This window comes from Loxodonta africana, chromosome 18 (genome assembly GCF_030014295.1).
Source record: "Loxodonta africana isolate mLoxAfr1 chromosome 18, mLoxAfr1.hap2, whole genome shotgun sequence".
Lineage (NCBI taxonomy): Eukaryota > Metazoa > Chordata > Mammalia > Proboscidea > Elephantidae > Loxodonta > Loxodonta africana.
The window spans coordinates 10,906,594-10,930,899 of record NC_087359.1 but is presented as its reverse complement, the minus strand read 5'-3'; the positions used below and the strand labels follow the sequence as shown (position 1 = coordinate 10,930,899).

Sequence of the window (24,306 nt, the reverse complement as noted above, 5' to 3'; positions counted from 1 at the left end):
TTTTTTTTTTACAATCTTGCTTTGTTTTTTTTGGATTTCCCTGTCTGGGTTGACTTCTGGTTGCTCTGCCCAGTGTTGTAGTCTTGGGTTGGTACCTGATATTATTGATTTTCTAACCAAAGAACTCCCTTTAGTATTTCTTGTAGTTTTGGTTTGGTTTTTACCAATTCCCTCAACTTATGTTTATCTGGAAATGTCTTAATTTCACCTTCATATTTAAGAGACAGTTTTGATGGATTTATGATTCTTGGCAGGCAATTTTTTTCCTTCAATTTTTAAAAAATGTCATCCCATTGCCTTCTTACCTGCATGGTTTCTGCCGAGTAGTGCGAGCTTATTCTTATCGGCTCTCCTTTGTAGGTAACTTTTCGTTTATCTCTCGCTGCTCTTGTAATTGTCTCTTTACCTTTGGTTTTGGCAAGTTTGATTATGTCTTGGTGACTTTCTTTTAACACCTACCTTATGGGGAGTTCGATGAGCATCTTGGAGAGATATCTTCTCATCTTTCACGGTACCAGGGAAGTTTTCTGCCAAGAAATCTTCAACAATTTTCTCTGTATCTTCTGTTATCCCTCCCTGTTCTGGTACTCTAATCACTCATAGGTTATTTCTCTTGACAGAGTCCCACATGATTCTTAAGATTTCTTCATTTTTTTTATTTCTTTTATCTGATTTTTTTTTTCAAATATATTTGAAGTGATTTATCTTCGAGTTCAGAAATTCTAGCTTCTACTTGCTCAATTCTGCTCCTCTGATCTTCTATTGAGTTGTCTACTTCTGTAATTTTATTGTTAATCTTCTGAATTTCTGATTGCTGCCTGTCTATGGATTTTTCCAGCTTATTAAACTTTTCATTATGTTCCTGAATAATCTAATTTCTTCAGTTGCTTTATCTGTGTGTTCCTTGGCTTGTTCTGCGTGTTGTCTCATTTCCTTCCTAATGTCTTGAAGGGTTCTGTATATTAAACTTTTGTATTCTGCATCTGGTAATTCCAGGAATGCACTTTCATCTAGAAGATCCCTGGATTCTTTGTTTTGAGAGCCTGTTGAGGTGATCATGGTCTGTTTCTTTATGTGACTTGATATCGACTATTGTCTGAGCCATCAATAAGTTATTGTATTAGTTTATGCTCGCTTACTGTGTCGTAGCTGCTTGCTTTCTTTTGTTTTGGTATAACCCCTATGGGTTGCTTGCGTGAGCTAGCTTGATTATTTTCACCTTTGGAGCTCTGATGTCCGGTCCCCAGATGGCTAGAGCTGTTATCAGGTATATCAGTCTAGGAGTCCATTCAGTTTTCTTGTATGAATTCAGCTCAGGTTTCCAGGTAGCTGATCATCAAATCTGTGGTGCAGGCTCTTTCCTACAGTCTTAGAGGGACAGGGGTGATTGGCATATATACCGGTATCTGACTGTAGCAGGGGGTCACACTCTGAACAAGGCAGGGGGCTGAGAACCGACCCCCAAGTGTCCCTGAGGAAAGCGCATCCCTGTTCCCTAGAGTGTGCAAGTGGATGGGTTCTGCAGACGGACCATGGGTTCCCAAAGTTTTTGTTGTAAGGACTGGGAGGTACCAGTTATCTTTGGACCCCTGTCGTGGGTGGCTGGGTGACCTGGGTGGAGCTACCAGTCCCTGTTGTGGGTAGGTGAGGACCTTGTTTAATAGGCAAAGCAATGTCAAACATCAAACACCCACCTCTCCACCGCACAGCTTAAATGGCTGGAGTCTGCCAACAAGGGCCTATTCTCCTGAAACAGGCCCACACAGGTCCATGCAGAAGGGAAAGGTGCTCAAAGTCCATGGACCATTTATGCCTGGACAGGATCCGCTTCTGTCCTGAGCTCCCCTGGTTAGCAGATCTAGCAAATTATCTTTTCCCCCAAATGGAAATTTTTTCCTTCCCCAAGGCCGGGAGGATGGCTCTAGGTGCTCAATAGTGCCCATCTCAGGCCCAGGGAATTCAGCCGCTGAAGCCGGTTTGCTGGTGGAGGGGGGTGGGGCGCAGTAAAATATACACAAGTACTTAGCTTTTGCCAAGAGCGCCGTTCTCCTCAGGTTCCAGAGGTGTGAGTGGGCTGTGTGGCTGGCTGCTTCTCCCTGAGGAAACTAGGGCCAAACGCTAGTACCAGCCCCCCGCCGCCACCACCACTGCTCCGTGAATGGTGCCTGAGGGCTCCCCATGATTCAGGTCTGGTAACTCCTCTCCGCTTCCGAATGGTCTCTTCCTCCCTTTGCCCCTCAGTTCATTTTCTAAGCTTGCCTTTGAAGCTCAGGGCTCCCAGCTTGTCACAAATATACTCGTTTCACTTGTTTTTTTGGGTCTTTGCTGTAAAGAGGGCTCACCAGAAGCATCTGTCTACTTTGCCATCTTTGCTCTGCCTCCAAGTCTGGTTAGTCTTAATGATGTTGAGGACTCTGCTTCCAGCAGTAAAGCGGGTACTGCTAATCCATGGCATGAGGTGGCAATACAAACAGGCAAAACATCACTGCCAATAGAGCAGGTATTGGTGAAAGGCGAGGCCCTGGGTTATTGCATATATAACTTTCTACAATCCTGTCATAATGAGAAGTGTAAGGACACTGGTTGGTTGGTCTTACTTTCACTAGACAAACTGGTGAAAGAAAAAGATGTACTCGGCTTCAGAGTCAAAGCTCAAGTGCTGCATAAATGACCTCAAACTTTCCACTTGTGCTTTGAAAGAAAGCCTTATTTCTTGTAGTAACAGAGCTGATATTGCCGAAAACCAAACCCAGGCTGAAATTACAATGCCAACTCAACTGCCAACCTCGAGAAGTGTCTGAAGTTAAAGTGAGGGCGCTGACTGGGAAGAAATGGGATCCTGAAACTTGGGATGGGGACATATGGGCAGATAATCAGGAAGCTGGAGACACTGAGCCCCTAAATTCCACTGAATCACTCCTACCAACACAACCACTCCCACCTGAAGAGATTACTTCCTATCTGTCTGCTAGATCACCCTACCCAGAAAAACCATTAGCCCCTCCACTCCCATCTAATGAGATTAGCCCTATCCCACCCAGCAAACCCAGTGCCATCGAGTCGATTCTGACTCATAGCAACCTGATAGGACGGAGTAGAACTGCCCTATAGAGTTTCCAAGGAGTGCCTGGCGGATTCAAACTGTAGGATTCAAAATGCAGACCCTTTGGTTAGCAGCCGTAGCACGTAACCACTATCTCACCAGGATTTCCTATCCCAGCTGCCTCTGAAGAGCCCTTGCCTGAATCATTGCCTGGGGCATCACCTGAGGCAGATGCTTTAGGAGACGGCGCTGAATGTTCCCAAAACAATTCACACTAGGATTCTGGCTTCCAGACCTGTAACTAGACTTAAGTCCCAATGGGCCCCAAAAGGTGAAGTACAAAGTGTGACTCAGGAGGAGGTACACTACACACCAAAAGAATGACTTCTCTAATTTGTATAAGCAAAACCTGAGGCATATATGCGGGAATGGCTATTAAGGGTGTGGGATAATGGCACAAGGAACACAAAGATGGATCAGTCTGAGTTTATTGATATGGGTCCACTAAGCACATATTCTTCATCCGATGTTTCAGATCGAGAAGCTGGGAAAGGATCTAACAGTTTATTTGGTTGGGTGGCTGATGCATGGTTTATGCGGTGGCATACACTAAATCAGGCTGAAGTACCAGACCCGCCTTTGTGTACTGTAGAAGAAGGTATCCAAAAGCTCGGGGAAATGGGCATGCTGGAGTGATTTACCGGGTTAGACCCACAGATCCACACATGGAATGCCCAGAGAACATACCTTTTACCACAATTATGAGGAACAAGTTTGTGAATGGGAGCTCCAGCATCCGTGAAGGCTGCTGTGATTGCTATTTTATGTAAATCAGATGTGACAGTGAAACTGCCCTGACTGAATTAAGACACCTAACTACAATGGGACTGATTGGACCCTGTAGTGGCAGGAACCAAATGGTGGCACTCAACTGACAAGGACAAGTGGGCGTGGTTACCGTAACGGACAGTGGAGCCAAAGCAGTAATCAGAACAGTCTCTTAGGAACTTATGACCCTGGCTACTTAGTCATGGTATCCCTAGGAGTGAAATAGATAGGAAATCTACTGAATATTTACTTGATCTGTACGAACTGATGAATTCTAGGTCAGGTGAAAAGCAGCCTAACTTGAATCACCAGAATAGAGAGTCACAGTCCCTCCATCGATTCCCAGACTTGAGCGAGTCTAAAGATCTACAACCCCTTGAAAAAAGTAGAGGCTGGATCCCCTTGAGGAAGGACTCCAATACATTGCCAAAAATTTATAGTGTTAATCTTTCTCCCAGCCTTCCCCAAAGGGATGTACGGCCTTTTACGGGAGTGACTGTTCACTGGAGAAAAGGAAACAATCAGAGTTTTTTGGGGATTACTGGATATTGGCTCTGAACTGACATTAATTCCAGGAGACCCAAAACGTCACTGTGGTGCACCAGTCAGAATGGGGGCATATGGAGGTCAGGTTATTAATGGAGTCTTGGCTCATGTCCATCTCACAGCAGGTCCAGTGGGTCCCGGAACCCAACCTGTAGCAATTCCCCAGTTTCAGAATGCACAATTGGAATAGATATACTCAATAACTGGCAGAACCCCCACATTAGATCCCTGATAAATGGAGTAAGGGCTATTACAGTAGGAAAAGCCAAGTGGAAGACATTAGAACTGCTCTTACCTAGGAAAAGAGTAAACCAAAAGCAATACTGCGTTCCTAGACGGACTGCAGAGATTACTGCCACCATCCAGGACTTGAAAGATGCAGGGGTGGTGATTCCCACCACATACCCATTCAACTCGTCTATCTGGCCTGTGCGAAAAACAGATGGGTCTTAGAGATTGACAGTGGATTATCGAAAACTTAATCAGGTGGTGACTCCAACTGCAGCTGCTGTTCCAGATGTAGTTTCATTGCTTGAGCAAATTAATCCGTCTCCTGGTCCCTGGTGTGCAGCTATTGATCTGGCCAATGCCTCTTCTCCATACCTGTTTTGAAGGACCGTCAGAAAGTTTGCCTTCAGCTGGCAAAGGCCAACAATATACCTTCAGTTGTCTACCTCAGGGCTACATCAGCTCTTCAGCCCTATAGCATAATTTAGTCCGCAGGGACCTTGATCACCTTTCCCTTCCACAAGACGTCACAGTGGTCCATTATATTGATGACACTATGCTGATTGGACCTACTAAGGAAGAAGTGTCAATGACTCTGGACTTATTGATAAAATATTTGCGTGCTAGAAGGTGGGAAATTAATCCCACAAAAATTCAGGAGCCTTCCACCTCAGTGAAATTTCTAGGGGTCTAGTGGTGTGGGGCATGTCAAGATATTCCTTACAAAGTGAAGGATAAGTTATTGCATCTGGCTGATCCCACAACTAAAAAGGAGGCACAGCACCTAGTGGGCCTCTGGATTTTGGAGGCCACATATTCCTCATTTGGGTGTGCTACTTCAGCCTGTTTATCAAATGACTTAAAAAGCTTCTAGTTTCGAGTGGGGCCCAGAACAAGAGAAGGCTCTGCAACAGGTTCAGGCTGCTGTGCAAGCTGCTCTGCCACTTGGGCCATATGATCCGGCTGATCTAATGGTGCTTGAAGTGTCGGTGGCTGATAGAGATACCGTTTGGAGTCTTTAGCAGGCCCCTACTTGTGAGTCACAGTACAGATCCTTAGGATTTTGGAGCCAAGTCCTGCCATCCTCTGCAGATAACTAGTCTCCTTTTGAAAACAGCTTTTGGCTTGTTATTGGGCCTTAGTAGAGACCGAACGCTTAACCATGGGACACCAAGTGACCATGCGACCCAAGCTGCCCATCATGAACTGTGTTGCTCTTGGCTGAGCAATGTATTTATTTGCGTGTACCGTGGGTCCTCTGGCCAGGCTGTAAGCCCCCAAGGAGAGTGCCCCCTGGCTGGGCTCTCTGCTTCCTCCCTGCACACGTCTTGCATGCACTAGGTGCTTAGTACACATCCCCTGGATGAAAAGAACAAGGTTTGTAAAGCCCGGGTCTGCATCCTTACCTTTCAACTCCTTAGCTGCCAAGTGGTGAGGCTCCCTACCTTGTGAGCATCTTTTGGTGCCAGGCAGACATCTGTTACTTACTATGGACCAAGCACAATGGCTTCCTTTTGTTCCTCTTCCTTCACACAGTGACTCCAGGCTGCTGAGAAACGGCTGCGCAGCTTGCTCACTGCTCTCTACCCACTGGCTCCTGCACGGTATACAGTATATGCCTACTGAGTGCCTCCAGAACGATGGACGGCCCTGCGCAAACCCTCCCCCTTTCTGGAAGCTTCTCTGACTGGCCCAGCACTCAGTGATTTTTTTTGTTCTCAGAACTGTGTGGTCCTTACTGTTTCTACTTGCATAGGACCTAGCACTGCCCGTCTTTTTAGTCAGATGCCTTCTGTCACTGTATTAAGGACATCACTGAGATACGTTACTGCAGGTCTGGGGTCCTTCCATAAATGGACACTCAGCTGTGGATGATAACAAATGAAAAAAAAAACAAACATTTCCATTAGCCTGTACAAGTCTGTTAGCAGCACACAGCATATGCTCCAAACGTCAGTCAAGAACTGTCACAATCCTGCAGAGCTTCCGATACCCAGCTAACGTGGTACATGCTCTGGATTATCTGCACCAGGAACAAAGTCAGGGCTCAAACCTCCCCCACGCTCACAGCACTGGGCTACACATGGGACTGTCACTCTGTCAACAGCGACTTGGGAACATCTGTTATTGATACTTGATTGTACGCTCCTTCTCTCAATTGCTTGTGTTTTGTTTCCATGCTTATCCCAACACCACCTACAAGTTCTATAATATATAAGTGATTATTTAATGAAACTACTTTTTTTTTTTAGGAAGTCCTGCCCTGCTTACAGCTGAAAGCAGCTCAAGCCCTTAGGAATTTGTATTATAACTACAAACACCTACGACAGGTAAGAGTGACACCTCAATTTCCATTTCTCTTAGAATGACTTTTTGCACACAGAATGAATAAAACATACATCAGTTGAACCAAAAGCCTCCTGTCTGGGGCTTCTACTCAGCAGCTCTTGCCCAGAACATCAACTCATATTCTGTTTAAGTCCAGCCTCGTCTTGAATCTTTTCCCATTTGCTCCTAATTCCACTCACACAGAAATCTTTTTGGTATTTAAATCATGGTCTTTGTGTGTTCTTCTAGTTGTTCTTCTATTGAACAATCGGCAAACATGGAGCATTCAGATGTTGGCTACGGCTGTCTGCACTGCAGGGGCCACCACACTGAAAGAGGAGTAACAGTTGTCAGGGGCCCAGGCTGCTCGCCTCACAGACTGAACGGGGGCAGCTTACTGTGGGGCAGATTTTTTAGCTTGAGCCTAAGCTTTGTTCTGGCAACTGACATTTTCTTCCCTCTGGATTCTTACTGTTTTATAAATACGAAAATTTTCACGATGTCAACCCAAGAACATCCCCACAAGTGGTTACATAGCTGCAACATGCATTTTACAGAGATTTTCCTCCTGGTATCTGAGGACACCTACAATTTGCCTTTTGCTCTTAGACAGCGTATTTAAAAACACCAAGAGGACTCAGTGAGATTTTCTTAACGGAAAAAGTTTCATTGACGAGTTTACACATAGACTATTGATTATTTTGATTTTGAAGGGAAAATCTAATTTTTCTTAACTGCTGGTATTAAATTATTTAAGATAAGAACTGTCAGCTAATAGTTTTTAGGTATGTTTCAAAATTGCGAGCGGATGACGATAATGTCAACGTGATTTACAACTTCTGGGTACTCTGCAGGGACTGTTCTGACACCGTAACATGCCGTTATCCCTGAAAGACAACAGCATCCAGCGGCCTAGTGATGGTGAAGTCACGGCTGAAATGTCACACTGTCCTCAGGCGTCCCAGGGCCGCTTTAATCCTGCCCAGTAGGTCACCAGCCCGTAGGCAAGGGGCTTGGGGCTTCGCGGCGAGGGTCCCGGGCTCCGGCGGGCGGGGGTCGCGCGGCCTGGGCCTCGACGCGAAGGTCCGACGCTAACCGCGGCCCGCGCGCCCCCACCGGAGGCGGCTCCGCTCCCGGCGTCAGCGCTAGACTCGGACGCCCTCTCGGCTGCGGGGTCGCGACGCAGGAACGAGCGTCGGTGTCCGCGGTGACCTTGGCCCCGGCCCCGCACCCCCGCCCGGGCTCTCCCCACGCGCCGCGCCCCCTGCCCGGCGGTAGCGGGGCCGCAGGCCGAGAACCGGTGAGCCCGATCCCGCGCGGCCCCGGACATCCGCGCCGGGTTTTCCGCGCGGCCCGCAGCCCAGCGTGCGTCGGGGCGTCGCGGCCGGACGTGCGTCCGCCGCGCGGCGTGGCCCGCCATTGGCCGGCGCCGGTAGCCCCACTGCCGTGCGCCGCCGCCACAGGCGCGCGCGGCCGTCAGTCAGCGCGGGGCGGGCCCGGCGCCGGTCGGTGGCGCGCCGCGCTCCTCCCGCCCCTCGCCGCCGCTCCTCGCTCGCCGGCCGGCCGGCGCCTCGCTCGCCCCTCCTCTGCCCGGTGCGCGCGGCGGCGGCCTGGGCCTCGGCCCGCCCCGCCCGCGAGCGGCCGGCGCTCACAGCCGGGATGGCGGCGGCCGCGGCGGCGCTGTCGGGCTCGGGCCCCCCGCCCGCGGGCGGCGGCGGGGCCGGGGGCGGCGGGTCCCCGCCGGGCGGCTGGGCCGTGGCGCGGCTGGAGGGCCGCGAGTTCGAGTACCTGATGAAGAAGCGCTCGGTGACCATCGGGCGCAACTCGTCGCAGGGCTCGGTGGACGTGAGCATGGGCCACTCGAGCTTCATCTCCCGACGCCACCTCGAGATCTTCACGCCCCCGGGCGGCGGCGGCGGCGGCCATGGCGGGGTCCCGGAGCCGCCCGCGCAGCCGAGGCCCGACGCCGGCGCCGGCGGCGACTTCTACTTACGCTGCCTCGGCAAGAACGGCGTGTTCGTGGACGGCGTGTTCCAGAGGCGCGGGGCGCCGCCGCTGCAGCTGCCGCGCGTGTGAGTGGCGCCGCCGGGCGCGGGGGTCGGGGGCGGGGCCGGGACCGGGGGCGGGCGGGGGCGGGGCCTGCAGCCGGGCTTGCCCGGCCCGGACCCCTACTCGCGGGCCGGACCCCGACTCGGAACCTGGCCTCCGACCCCACCACCCCAGGCCCGAACCCTGACCTCTGACCCCGTCACCGCCGGCTCGCAGTCCTACTCACGACCCGAACCCCGACTCCAACTCGAACCCTGACCTACGGCTCCCTGTCCGGTCTCGACCCCGATCCCACCACCCTGGCCCGGACCGAGACCGAGTCCGCTTGGTCCACTACCCAGACCCGGACCCTGACTTCCCACTCTACGACCCTTAGCCTGGACCTCAACTCACGATCCTCGGCCCGGACCCCCACTCGCGGGCCGGACCCCGGCTCGGAACCTGGCCTCCGACCCCACCACCCCCGGCCAGAACCCTGATCTCTGACCCCATCACCGCCGTCTCCGACCCCTACCCACGACCCGAACCCCGACTCCAACTCGAACCCTGACCTACGACTCCCTGTCTGGTCTCGACCCCGATCCCACCACCGGGGCCTGAATCCCTGTCTCTGACCGCATCACCGCCGGCTCGGACTCCTACCCACGACCGGAACCCCTACTCCAACTCGAACCCTGACCTACGACTCCCTGTCCGGTCTCGACCCCGATCCCACCACCCCGGCCCGGACCGAGACCGAGTCCGCTTGGTCCACTACCCAGACCCGGACCCTGACCTCCCACTCCACGACCCTTAGCCTGGACCTCAACTCACGACCCTCGGCCCGGACCCCCACCGCCACACCCACAACTAGGACCCAGACCGCCACCCATACCCGGACCGTGAGCCACGACCCCCAGCCCGGACCCCACCCTGAGATCCCAAACACGGCTTTTTTCCGTCTGGCGCACGACCCCCCCGTCCCCAGATACCCGCCGGCCGCGGCCGGTGCAGCAGCCTTCGGCGCTCTCACCCTCTCAGAGCTGCAGCCGGGGAACTGCGCGTGGGACCCGGGTTTCCCGAGGTCTCCTGCTTGCCGTTTATGCTTCAGGACCAGGTGGTACTGAGCACAAGTGTTACTTGTATGTAGTTGGACGAACTGGCCAGGCCTACAGTCTTTTTCTTAGCTGCTAACGTGTCGTCTGTTACTTTGTCTTACACGTTTTTTTACAAGCTGCAAGGACTTCTTTTTCCCCATAGTATTTTCGGTAGCCTAAAAATGGAAAACTGTTCAGACATGATGCTTCTTAAAATCCGTGCTTGAAACTTAAAATTTTGGAAAAATTGGATACTTTTTTTTTTAAAAATGGCAATTTATTATTTAGAGATTGTTAAAAGATTATTTAGAGTGTTAAATGGGAACTGTCAGTCCCACTACAGAAAATTCAGTTTGATTCTGTGGGTTTTTCAGGTTATAATTTGCTTGAAACACAGAAACCTGCTCTCTAGGAAATGCTAATTATTCCTTAGGGGGTTCCTTTCTAGGTCATTCATTACAAGTCCAGCCTTTGTCCACGAACGGGCATTTTTAACTGCTTTCAGTTGTTAAGTCAGAAAACCCGTTGCTGTTGAGCTGATTCGGACTCATCCAGTTGTTAAAATGCTGATAAAACCTGTTCGTTTTCTTAATTCCTTGTTTTTTTGTTTTGTGTAGTGTTACTGCTTAGTCTTAGAGTGGTCTTTAAACCTTGATAATACACAGTGTGAGGAGCCCTGATGGCGTAGTGGTTCAGCACTGGGCTGCTAACCCAAGGGTCGGCAGTTCGAATCTGCTAGCCCCTCTGAGGGAGATAAGACATCTCGATCTACTACTGTAAAGATTACAACCTTGGTAAATAAAGATTACACTCTTGGAAACTGTATGGGGCTGTTCCACTCTGTCCTACAGGGTCACTATGAGTTGGAATCAATTCGAGGTCAACAGTTTTTTTTTTTTTTTTTTGTAATTTTTTAACATCTTGTATCAACCTTTTTTCATTTTATTTCTTGATTATCGTAAAATGTATAACAATATTTGCCATTTCAACCACTTTGGATTTTGAATTTTTTTCATGGAAACTCTCTTGTTACCAGTCAACCGAAACCATTTGTGCTGAGTGGAATCCCACACATGCTGGCGTGCTAAGCCTGACTGGAGAGCAGGATTCAGACCTTATGGAGGTGCAGAGTGGCTTTCAGTAGAGATGAGTAAGGATGGCCACGGGTGCAAGGCCAAGCTTCCCACCATCCTGCCAGCTCTGTGCCCGGGGAAGAGGCCTGGGCAGCTGGGGCTGAGATAGGCAGCTCCCTTTGGGGGGGGCCTGGCACCCACCTGGGCTGGCAGAGCATGATGGTGCTCTTCACAGAAGGGCTTTGGAACTTGCACTGGGTGAATGCTTAATCAGCTTTCTCTGGAAGGGCTTCGTTTTCAAGGTTTTGGTGTAGGGTGGTGACAGATACAGGTTACCAGGACAGATTCTGTGTAAGGAAAACTGGTAAATGTAGATTAATTGTTTTAAAATCTTCTTGAATTTAAGCTCAGTGCTTAGTTTGATGTTACAAGTTCCTTTTAAGTTAAAAATCAGTTTGCGTAAGCTTAAAAGCTCATGTGATTTAGAGCAATTATGCAGAATCTGAAGCTTTCTAATGCTGTGTCAGATTTGTCTTCTGAACTGAAAAACTGTAGAGTTCAAAAGTATGAAAGGCCATCGTTGGCCTCTTATTTGAACCATAATGATTTTATTCTAATTCCAAGTTCAAAATGAATTTACATTTTGTGGCTTATATTAAAAATTTACAGAGAATTTAGAAGAGTAAATAAGTAGTGTACCTTAAAGTGTGGCTTGTCATTGTGTTAATATACTACATAACTAATTGATTTGGGGGTAAGAGAGAAACATGAGAACTGTGATCCTGTCTGTTGGCTGCCATACTTTAAACGTCTTTGGTAAGATCTGAGTATAAGCGACGTTTCCATGGTGATGATCTTGCGGTGGTAGGTGAGGCTTGTGCTGAGTGTTCCTCAGAGTGCCAGGGCGTTTGGGTTTCCAGGGAACAGTGGTTTCGGCAAATTCTTGATTGTTGGCCAAGTGTACTGGGCTGTGTGTAAAGAAATCCAACTTTTTCCTCTCTGAGAGCACCCGACTCTCTGGAGGTACAGGTGTTACCTGGGGCTGGGGATGCCAGGACCAGAGAGCTCAGCAGGTGGAGGTGGGCTCCCAGGCATAGCTGTCACTGGGAGAAGCTGCAGTTTGGGCTGGGAAGGCACACTAGGCAGGTTATAGAGCAGCTTGAGTGCGAGGTTTGCCTGGGCCACGAGGGGCGGGTGTCGGGAGGGGGGTTTCACTTTGGTCAGGGACAAACTGAGGAATGTTCTCCTGAGGGCAGGGTATATGTTTGTCCACAGACCTGGCCTGGCACCCAAGTGAGTAGTGAAGTGTTTTAGGAAGATCATTTGGGCAGGAATATTTGTAGTTGTTATCACAGGAGCAAACTAAGTCTAATTTATAAACAAAAATGAGCAATTTTTTAACACTTAAGTTTATACTTTGAAAATACTTAACAAATTTGACATTTTTGATAAATAAGATCCTAGATTAAGAACCAAATATAAATCGAACAAGAGGAGTTTACTGTTTCCCAAAACTATTTAACATGCAAAACTAAAGTTGTGTTTATTTAGAAAAGTGACCATGTGTTCTTACGCTAAATTAACAGCCTGTTAGTTCTACCCAGCCATGCAGCAGCACCTCTTTTCTCATCTGGCATGTTCTGACTTCCAACTTAAGTTTTGACTGTGTCAACCTGAAGACCTGCTACTAAATCAGAGACCATCCTCTCATGGGGATGGAGAGCGGGGAGCAGACTGCTAGGCAGCCACTCTGTCTCAGATGGAGCCATCGTGTTAAGGATGAAAGCAACCTGGAGCAACTGGGCCCTGCTTGAAATGGGAACAGGGCAGGACCAGGGTTCCCAGAGAATGCTAATACTATAAACAGGGAAGTTAGAAGCTGTGCCAGGAGAGGATTCTGCCTTGGGGAAAAGGACGGTGGCCTGCAGTGTTGTGTTCATGGGGATCCATGGTCACGGCCATCTGGGAGTTTTGGGCAGCCTTTAGAGGGCTTTGTAATGCAGGGACAAGAAGGGGCCAGCTGGTGTACAGCTGGAGATCTAGTAGGTAGATGGTGGTGTGAGGTGTGTATGTTGTAAGGTGGGAGGAGATGAGATTGGGGCTAGGAAGAATAGACACTCTGCTGATCACACCCTGCTGATTATCAGAGCGCAAGTGTGCGAAGGAACCACCTAGAGAGAGCTGAGTTCCCAAAAGGCGATTGTTTGAAGACCCTTCAGAGCTATCCAGGCAGAGACTAGGAAGGCCTAGTGTGTTTTCTATTCAAGGGCTGTGTGAGGTGCCATCGAGTCGGTTCAGCTCACAGCTGCCCTCTGTACTACAGAAGGAAACACTGCCAGTCCTGCGCCATCCTCACAGTCATTGTGATGCCTGAGCCCATCACTGCAGCCACTGTGTCAATCCATCTCTTTGAGGGCCTTTCTGTTTTTCACCGACCCTCTATCTTAACAAGAAGGATGTCCTTCTGCAGGGACTGGTTCCCTCTGATGACATGCCCAAAGTGTGGGAGACGAAGTTTCACCATCCTCGCTTCCAAGGAGCAGTCTTGGTGTACTTCTTTCAAGACAGACTTACTCGTTCTTCTGGCAGTCCATGGTATATTCAATATTCATTGCCAGTACCATATTCAAAGGCATCAATTCTTTGGTTTTCCCTATTCATCGTCCAGCTTTCGCATGCATATGAGGCGATTGAAAACACCATGGCTTGGGTCACGCGGATCTCAGTCCTCAAAGTAACATTTTCGCAGTGACATCTTCGCTTTTCAACACTTTAAAGAGGTCTTTTGCAGCAGATTTGCCCGATCGCAATGCATAGTTTGATTTCTTTTTTTTTTTTAATTTAGATGAAGGTTTACAGGGTAAACTAGCTTCTCATTAAACAATACGAGTTGTTTTGTCACACTGGTTGCCAACCCCGCAACATGTCAGCACCCTCCCTTTCTGAACCTTGGGTTCCTCATTACCAGCTTTCTTGTCCCCTCCTGCCTTCTCGTCCTTGCCCCTGGGCTGGTGTGCTCATTTAGTCTCGTTTTGTTTTATGGACCTGTCTAATCTTTGGCTGAAGGTTGAACCTCAGGAGCAACTTCATTACTGAGTTGTCAGGGGGCCATACTTTCAGGGTTTTTCCAGTCTCTGTCAGACCACTAAGTCTGGTCTTTTGTGTGTGTGTGTGAATTACAATTTTCTTCTACATTTTTCTCCAGCTCTGTCTAGGACCCTCTACTGTGATGATCCCTGTCAGAGCAGTCAGTGATGGTAGCCGGGCACTATCTAGTTGTGGTGAACTCAGTCTTGTGGAGGCTGTGGTAGTTGGTGGTCCATTAGTCCTTTGGACTAATCCTTCCCTTATGCCCTTGGTTTTCTTCATTCTCCCTTGCTTTGGATGGAGCGAGACCAGTGGAGTATCTTAGATGGCTGTTCACAAGCTTTTAAGACCCTAGACACTACTCACCAAAGTAGAATGTAGAAATTTTTCTTGATAAATTATGTTATGCCAACTGAGCTAGATGTTCCCTGAGACCACGGTCCCCACAACCCTCAGCCTTTGGAGCTTCCATGACCTTGCTTTGGACAGGTGTTGGCTTCCTCAGTATTGTATACTGTCTTATGAGTCACCAAAGTTAACCATTTATCTGTTGTCCGTTTAGTGTTTTTCCCTCCCATCCCTCCCCTCCCTCGTAACCATCAAAGATTGTTTCTGTGTGTAAACATTTTCATGAGTTTTTATAGTAATGGTCTAATACAGTATTTGTCTTTTTGTGATCATTGACTTATTTCACTCAGCGTAACTCCCTCCAGCTTCATCCATGTTGTGAGATGCTTCGCTAATCCATCATTGTTCTTCATTGTTTCGTAATACTCCATTGTGTGTATGTGCCATAGTTTATTCATGCATCTGTTGATGGGCATCTAGGTTTCCATCTTTTTCCTACTGTGAACAATGTTGCAGTGAACGTGGGTGTTCGTATGTCTGTTAATGGGATGGCTCTTATTTCTCTAGGGTATATTCCCGGGAGTGGGATTGCTGGATCATAATGGTATTTCTAGATTTCTAAGGAAGCGCCATATCGTTTTCCAAAATGGCTGTACCATTTTGCATTCCCACCAGCAGTGCATAAGAGTACTGATCTACCCACAACCTCTCCAACACTTGTTATTGTTCTGTTTTTTTGATTTGTGCCAGTAATGTCGGGGTGATGTCGTTTGATTTCTTGACTGCTTTCATGGGCGTAGTTTGTGGATCCAAGTAAAATGAAATCCTTGACAATGTCAGTATTTTCTCCGTTTATCATTATGTTGCTTATCAGTTCAGTTATGAGGAATTTCGTTTTCATTCTTTATGTTGACGTGTAGGGATGGCTTAAATGCCCTCCTTTTTTTTTTTTAATTTCTATTGTGCTTTAAGTGAAAGTTTACAAATCAAGTCGGACTCTGACACAAAAATTTATAAACACCTTGCTATAAACTCTTAATTGCTCTCCCCTTAATGAGACAGCACACTCCTTCCCTCCACTCTCTCTTTTTGTGTCCATTCAGCCAGCTTCTGATCCCCTCTACCCTCTCATCTCCCCTTCAGACAGGAGATGCCAACATAGTCTCATGTGTCCACTTGATCCAAAAAGCCCATTCTTCACCAGTATCATTGTCTATCCCATAGTCTGGTCCAGTCCCTGTCTGAAGAGTTGGCTTTGGGCATGGTTCCTGTCTTGGGCTAACAAAGTCTGGGGACCATGACCTCTGGGGTCATTCTAGTCTCAGTCAGACCATTAAGTCTGGTCTTTTCACGGAGAATTTGGGGTCTGCATCCCACCGCTCTCCTGCTCCCTCGGGTTCTCTGTCGTGTTCCCTGTCAGGACAGTCATTGGTTGTAGCCTTAAATGCCCTAATTTTACAGCTCGTCCGCAAGCAGAGCTGAGTGCCCGTGCTCAGGAATAGGCTACGTGCAAGCAGAAGGGCCACTGCTTCCCCACTTGAAAGTACTTCAAGTGTGTGCCCCCAGGTGTGCACATTTAGTGACCAGTGTGGATTTTGGGGGAAACTCCTTAAAAGCTCAAGGCTTCACTCAGTTGGCAAATGGAGATAATTTTTTCACTGATAAGTAGACGTTGGATGCACAATGCAGCTATCTTAGCGTAATAAGTACTTTACTAAGTCAAAAGTAGCCCAGCAACCAGCCTACTTCCACTTTACGTGGTGTTTAGGCCTTCTTTGCAGTAGCAAAACTGTTTAATTAGTAGTTTAGGACATTTTAGACCAAAATAATTTGAATTTCTGACACACTTTGAGAAACAAGCTTACCTGAAGAGAGCCATCGCCCACTGGGGTCTCTTGTGTGTGCCTGTCTCTATCTGTGGGCTGGCCCAGCACCTTCTCTCTTGGCCAGCTCAGTTCAGGAGTGTGTTAGGTGGCCCATGGCTTGGCCGCTGCTGAGAGCTATAGAGAAGGTGCGCTGCTGAGTATTCCACAGGGCTTTTAGACAAGAGTTGGCTTTGGCTGCTGTTTGTCATTTATGACGAAATGTGTCTTGTGTCTCAACCACTGAAAGGTATCAGGATTAGCTGCGGTTCTCACTCAGGGGGAGTCTGTCTCCCTGCGCCTCCTGGGGGATGTGTTTCTTTGTCACAACTGGGAGGGGGTGCCCCTGGCACATAGTGGGCAGAGGCTCAGGATGCTGCTCGATGTCCTACAATGCAGAGAGACATCCAGCCCAGGGTCAGCATTGTGGGCAGAGGTGTCCCGGAGTAACCTGGCAGCTGATTGCCTTTGGGTTTTTGTCTTAGTGGACGCAGCTCCCTCACCGTCCGTACAGCGGTGTGGACACAGCTCCCTCACTGGGAATGGTGCTCTAGTCCCACTGCCCACCCACAGACTGAGTGCCCTCTCCAGCCTCCAGCCTGCTCTTTGCTGGGAGGCCACTTGAGGCTGCCCGCTCTTGTGCATGCAGATTGCTCTGTGGGGCTGCGAGGATGGCTGCAGCCAGAGTCTTCTCTTTACCTGGAGTTCATGGCTCCTGGGGAGGACTCTTACTCTGGCAGTGATTGTCAGGGTAGCGCTTTATTCTGCCCTGCATTCTCTGAGTTGTATGTGTACCAACAAGACTGACAGCAGAGGTCTGTAGCATTTATTGATTTTCCTGGCACATCAGCTCCTGAGCTTGTTGAGTTGAAAAGCTTTTTGTCACCACAGTGTTGGCTTGAAATTCAGAAGCCGTCTTCGAGGACAGAGAGGGCTTTTCCTCAGGCGCACATAGCCTCAGCTTCGTGTCCTGGGAGCAGACTTCCCCAGGTCTGGGCACTGGACTTTGCCTGTGAGCTCCACGGCGTCCTCCAGGTGCCCTGGGTGGCCTGCCTTTGGGCACAGGCGTGCCGCCAGCTGAGAGCAAAGGGGAGGTATGCAGGCTTCAGTGCTGTCAGGTGGGGATGAAAAGGCATGTTTTGAAGAAACTACATGAAAACCCAGCCCAGTGCCGTCGAGTCAATTCCGACTCATAGCCACCCTATAGGACAGAGTAGAACTGCCCCCATAGAGTTTCCAAGAAGCGCCTGGTGGATTTGAATTTCCCACCCTTTGGTTAGCAGCCGTAGCATTTAACCATTACGCCACCAGGGTTTCCGAAACTCCATAAAAGGCATCCTGAAACAAGCAATTTTAGGGTGTTACAGTGTAAAAATTTTAAAAAATTAAAAAAAATTTTTTTCTTTTACAGTGTAAAAATATAGATTCTAAGTGACTAATCCCCCACATGTCTGTCAGTTTGTTGTACTGTGGGGGCTTGTGTGTTGCTGTGATGCTGGAAGCTATACCACCGGTATTCAGATACCAGCAGGGTCACCCATGGAGGAAAGGTTTCAGCTGAGCTTCCAGACTAAGACAGACTAGGAAGAAGGACCCGGCAGTCTACTTCTGAAAAGCATTAGCCAATGAAAACCTTATGAATAGCAGTGGAACATTGTCTGATATAGTGCTAGAAGATGAGCCCCCCAGGTTGGAAGGCACTCAAAAGATGACTGGGAAAGAGCTACCTTCTCAAAGTAGAGTTGACCGTAATGACGTGGATGGAGTAAAGCTTTCAGGACCTTCATTTGCTGATGTGGCACAACTCAAAATGAGAAGAAACAGCTGCAAACATCCATTAATAATCGGAACCTGAAATGTACAAAGTATGAATCTAGGAAAATTGGAAATCGTCAAAAATGAAATGGAACATGGAAACATCGATATCCTAGGCATTAGTGAGCTGAAATGGACTGGTATTGGCCATTTTGAATCAGACAATCATGTAGTCTACTATGCTGGGAATGACAACTTAAAGAGGAATGGCGTTGCAGTCATCGTCAAAAAGAACGTTTCAAGATCTGTCCTGAAGTACAATGCTGTCAGTGATAGGATAATATCCATACTTTTACAAGGAAGACAGTTAATACGACTGTTACTCAAATTTACCCACCAACAACTAGGGCCAAAGATGAAGAAACAGAAGATTTTTATCAGCTACTGCAGTCTGAAATTGATCAAACATGCAATCAAGATGCATTGATAATTACTGGCGATTGGAATGTGAAAGTTGGAAACAAAGAAGGATCAATAGTTGGAAAATATGGCCTTGGTGATAGAAACAATGCCGGATATCCAATGATAGAATTTTGCAAGACCAGTGACTTCTTCATTGCAAATACCTTCTTTTACCAACATAAATGGTGACTATACACGTGGACCTTGCCAGATAGAACACACAGAAATCAAATTGACTACATCTGTGGAAAGAGACGATGGAAAAGCTCAATATCATCAGTCAGAACAAGGCCAGGGGCTGACTGTAGAACAGACCATCAATTGCTCATATGCAAGTTCAAGCTGAAACTGAAGAAAATCAGAGCAAGTCCAGGAGAGCCAAAATATGACCTTGAGTATATCCCACCTGAATTTAGAGACCATCTCAAGAATAAATTTGACTCATTGAACGCTAGTGACCGAAGGCCAGAGGAGTTGTGGAATGACATCAAGGACATCATCTGTGAAGAAAGCAAGAGGTCACTGAAAAGACAGGAAAGAAAGAAAAGACCAAGGTGGATGTCAGAGGAGACTCTGAAACTTGCTCTTGAGCGTTGAGCAGCTAAAGCAAAAGGAAGAATTGATGAAGTAAAAGAACTGAACAGAAGATTTCAAAGGGCCTCTCGAGAAGACAAAATAAAGTATTATAATGACGTGTGCAAAGAGCTGGAGATGGAAAACCAAAAGGTAAGAACACGCTCGGCGTTTCTCAGGCTGAAAGAACTGAAGAAAAAATTGAAGCCTCAAGTTGCAATAGCGAAGGATTCCAGGGAAAATATTAAATGATGCAGGAAACATCAAAAGAAGATGGAATACACAGTCATTATACCAAAAAGAATTAGTCGATATTCAACCATTTCAAGAGGTGGCATATGATCAGGAACTGATGGTACTGAAGGAAGAAGTCCAAGCTGCTCTGAAGGCATTGGCGAAAAACAGGACTCCAGGAATTGATGGAATATCAATTGAGATGTTTCAACAAACAGATGCAGCGCTGGAGGGGCTCACTCGTCTCTGCCAAGAAATACGGAAGACAGCTTCCTGGCCAACTGATTGGAAGAGATCCATATTTATGCCTATTCCCAAGAAAGGTGATCCAACCGAATGTGGAAATTACAGAACAATATCATTAATATCACACGTGAGCAAAAAGATCATTCAAAAACGGCTGCAGGAATATGTCGACAGGGAACTGCCAGAAATTCTCGCCGGTTTTGGAAGAGGATGTGGAACCAGGGATATCATTGCTGATGTCAAGTGGATTCTGGCTGAAAGCAGAGAATACCAGAAGGATGTTTAGCTGTGTTTTATTGATTATGTAAAGGCATTCGACTGTGTGGATCATAACAAACTATGGATAACACTGTGCAGAATGGGAATTCCAGAATACTTAATTGTGCTCATGAGGAACGTTTACAAAGATCATGAGGCACTTATTTGGACAGAACAAGGGGATACTGATTAGTTTAAAGTCAGGAAAGGTGTGCGTCAGGGTTGTATTCTTTCTCACCATACCTATTTAATCTGTATGCTGAACAAATAATATGAGAAGCTGGACTATATGAAGAAGAACGGGGCATCAAGATTTGGAGGAAGACTCATTAACAACCTGCATTATGCAGATGACACAACCTTGCTTGCTGCAAGTGAAGAGGACTTGAAGCACTTACTAATGAAGATCAAAGACCACAGCCTTCAGTCTGGATTACACCTCAACATAAAGAAAACAAAAATCTCTCACAACTGGACTAATGAGCAACATCGTGATAAACGGAGAAAAGATTGAAGTTGTCAAGGATTTCATTTCACTTGGATCCACAATCAACACCCATGGAAGCAGCAGTCAAGAAATCAAAAGACGCATTGCATTGGGTAAATCTGCTGCAAAGGACCTCTTCAAAGTGTCGAAGAGCAAAGATGTCATCCTGAAGACTATGGTGCGCCTGACCCAAGCCATGGTATTTTCAATCACATCATATGCATGTGAAAGCTGGACAATGAATAAGCAAGACCGAAGAAGAGTTGATGCCTTTGAATTGTGGTGTTGGCAAAGAACAGTGAATATACCATGGACTGCCAAAAGAACAAACAAATCTGTCTTAGAAGAAGTACAACCAGAATGCTCCTTAGAGGCAAGGATGGCGAGACTGCGTCTTACATACTTTGGACATGTTGTCAGGAGGGATGAGTCCCTGGAGAAGGACATCATGCTTGGCAGAGTACAGAGTCAGCGGAAAAGAGGAAGACCGTCAACAAGGTGTATTGACACGGTGCCTGCAACAGTGAGCTCAAGCATAACAACTATTGTACGGATGGCGCAGGACTGGGCAGTATTTCCTTCTCTTGTGCTGTAGGGTTGCTATGAGTTGGAGCCAACTCGACAGCACCTAACAACAAAGTGACTAATGATTTTAATTTTTTGTTAAGTTAAATCTGTATATTAAAAATCACCAACTTGTACAGTAACGAGATGGCACTTAAAGAAAAATTTCTGACAAATGGCTTCTGATACTTTACGCACAGTCTGAATGGTGTTGTATTGTGCAGGCTCATGTTTGTTGGTCCTTGGGAGGCAGGAAGGCCGTTGTAGGGTAGCTAGGAAAACGAGAGAGGGGCTTACAGGCTGGCAGGGCTCACGAATGTGGCCGGAGTGACAGTGCTAAGGGTAAATAACCAGGTTGTAGGTGGTGATCAGTTCGTTTTGTTCATTTTTCTCTATTCCTTTTAAACCATCTTTTGGCCACTCTGTGGGCTGTTTACCTGGGAAGGAGTTGTGAAATCAGTTCAACTTCTTGAGTAGGTTGAGGAGCGAAGTGCGAGTAAGGTCTCTGGGCCCCTCGCACCTGTGTTCTGACCACTATGTGGCCGCCCTTCTGTCTCTGGGGCCACATGTCAGAGGTCATTTCCCTCAATCACGTGGCTGGTTCTGTTTGACACTTTGATTTTGCCTTACCAATATTTTCTAAATCCAATTCCCCTCAGCTATTCGGGAATACTACGGAAATAAAAGAGCCCTGGTGGTGCGGTGATTAATTGCTTGGCTGCTAATCAAAAGGTCAACAGTTTGAATCCACCGGCTGCTCCTTGGAAACGCTCCGGGGCAGCTCGGCTCTGTCCTATAGGGTCAGTATGAGTCAGAATGGACTCGATGGCAATAGGTTTGGTTTTTGGTTTATGCAAATAAATGTGGACTTGCTGTTAGAGTAGTTTTTTTTTTAAATAATTTTTATTGTGCTTTAAGTGAAAGTTTACAAATTAAGTCAGTCTCTCACATATAAACTTATATACACCTTACTACACACTCCCATTTACTCTCCCCCTAATGAGTCAGCCCTTCCAGTCTCTCCTTTCATGACAATTTTGCCAGTTTCTAACCCTCTCTACCCTCCCGTCTCCCCTCTAGACAGGAGATGCCAACACAGTCTCAAGTGTCCACCTGATACAAGTAGCTCACTCCTCATCAGCATCTCTCTCCAACCCATTGTCCAGTCCAGTCTACATCTGAAGAGTTGTCTTCGGGAATGGTTCCTGTCCTGGGCCAAGAGAAGGTTTGGGAACCATGATTGCCGGGATTCTTCTAGTCTCAGTCAGACCATTAAGTCTGGTCTTTTTATGAGAATATGGGGTCTGCATCCCACTGATCTCCTGCTCCCTCAGGGGTTCTCTGTTGTGCTCCCTGTCAGAGCAGTCATCGGTTGTGGCCGGCCACCATCTAGTTCTTCTGATCTCAGGATGATACAAGTCTCTAGTTCAGGTGGCCTATTCTGTCTCTTGGGCTCATAATTATCTTGTGACCTTGGTGTTCTTCATTCTCCTTTGCTCCAGGTGGGTTGAGACCAATTGATGCATCTTAGATGGCCCCTTGTTAGCATTTAAGACCCCAGGCTTCAAAGTGGGATGCAGAATGTTTTCTTAATAGAATTTATTTTGTCAATTGACTTAGAAGTCCCCTTAAGCCATAGTCCCCAAACCCCCGCCCTTGCTCCGCAAACTTCTTTGCTTTTGGTCCAGTCCAGTTGAGCTGACCTTCCCTGTATTGAGTGTTGTCCTTCCCTTCATCTAAAGTAGTTCTTATCTACGATCTAATCAGTAAATAACCCTCTCCCACCCTCCCTCCCTCCCCCATCTTGTAAGCACAAAAGAATGTGTTCCTCTCAGTTTAAACTATTTCTCAAGATCTTACAATAGTGGTCTTATACAATATTTGTCCTTTTGCATCTGACTAATTTCACTCGGCATAATGCCTTCCAGGTTCCTGCATGTTATGAAATGTTTCACAGATTCATCACAGTAGAATAATATTGTGAAATATCTTTTTTAAAAAGAAAAACACATTGCAGTTTGGCCACTGATGACCTGATTGAGGACACAGATGTATCCATGAGTGGGGTCCTGGCTCACTACCAGGGGATAGTAGGTGGGAGGAGCTTCTGTTAAGGGGCAGATTCTTTATCCAGCGTCTGCCCGCCTGCCTGCCTGCCCGCCTGCCCTCCTGAGAAGGCGCCTGCCTGTGCTTGCAGCCTCGTGGAGAGGGCCTGTCTTTGTGGGTTTGAAACTTTCTGGTGACTGCTGAACGAGGTGTAAGTGGAAACGAGAGGTGGTGCCCTTCTAGGAAGGAGAGTGGGGGTGGGGGAGCCAAGGGAGGGAGGGAGACTTGCATCTCACTCTTTGGTAATCCTCAGCCTTGTGCATTTCTCACCTGTTAGCGAGGACAGCAGCAGAGATACTAACTGATGGTCTGCTCAGAGTAGCTTAAATGGACTTTTTGGTAAGTAAGGCATCCGTTTAGCCCCTTAAACACATCAGACCAGTTCTGAGAAACTCCACCAAACACCAGTGGCCAGAGCGATGTTGCGGTGGGCAGTTTGGCCTCTAGGTGAGCTGTATAGAGTGTCTTGTGTGTTGGTTGGCACTCCCCTGTCACCCAGCACGTTAGCATTGCCATAGCAAATAAGACATTCTCACAAAGTGGGACAATTAAAAGCTATAATTTAGCTCCTTCTCAGTTCAGGTCAGAATTTGCTGCCAATGATTTCAGGACCGATTTTTCAAAGTTTTTTGGTCTTTGGAATTGTGGGTGGAGGACTGTGGCGCTGTATAAGACAGAGAAGCTACTCGAAGGCAAGTAATTTTTGGAGGGATTTTGAGGTGGCTGTCTTCAATAGCTGTGAAACCAGGCTTGTCTCCAACTCTTAAATCTGCAGTCCTGCGTTTCTCTCTGCTGAAAACCGGATGATGTTGTCTGTCCAGGGGTCGGCGGGCACCCACCCTTTCCTCAGCCTGCTCTAGCCAGCACCAAACTGCTTCCTGAACTCGTGGAATCATCTGCTTGCCCCATTCACTCATCTTTGTGTTTGTCGAATCCATCCCTTGCCCTTCAGCCCCCAGCTCTTGTTTTTCACCTGGGCTCCTGAAGTAGTTTTTTAATTGGTCTCTAGTCTTGTTACCCCTCCACTCTTTTTTCTTCAGTATAACGTACACACAGAACAGTGCAAAGACCCTGTGTAAAGCTTAGTGAGAACCCCTTGTGACCTGCATCTAGTAAAGGAGTAAGTTAGGCTCGGACACTCAGAGCCCCTTCC

At 47.6% G+C, this 24,306-nt stretch overlaps 1 protein-coding gene across 5 annotated transcripts in view; it reads left to right on the top strand.

Moving 5' to 3' along the window:
• Positions 1-8,632: 8,632 nt before the first annotated feature.
• The window catches only part of FOXK2 (forkhead box K2), a 40,311-nt gene continuing 24,637 nt past the window's right edge, over positions 8,633-24,306 (top strand). For 4 of the 5 annotated variants that reach the window (XR_010318256.1, XR_010318255.1, XM_064270445.1 and 1 more), the window contains exon 1: positions 8,690-9,045. Coding sequence is in view for 3 of the 5 variants with exons in the window: in XM_064270445.1 (XP_064126515.1) it covers positions 8,765-9,045 (281 nt within the window). In the remaining 2 variants the exon portion in view is untranslated. Of the gene's footprint in view, positions 9,046-24,306 lie in introns of all 5 variants that reach the window. The other variant, XM_064270444.1, reaches the window with a different exon arrangement.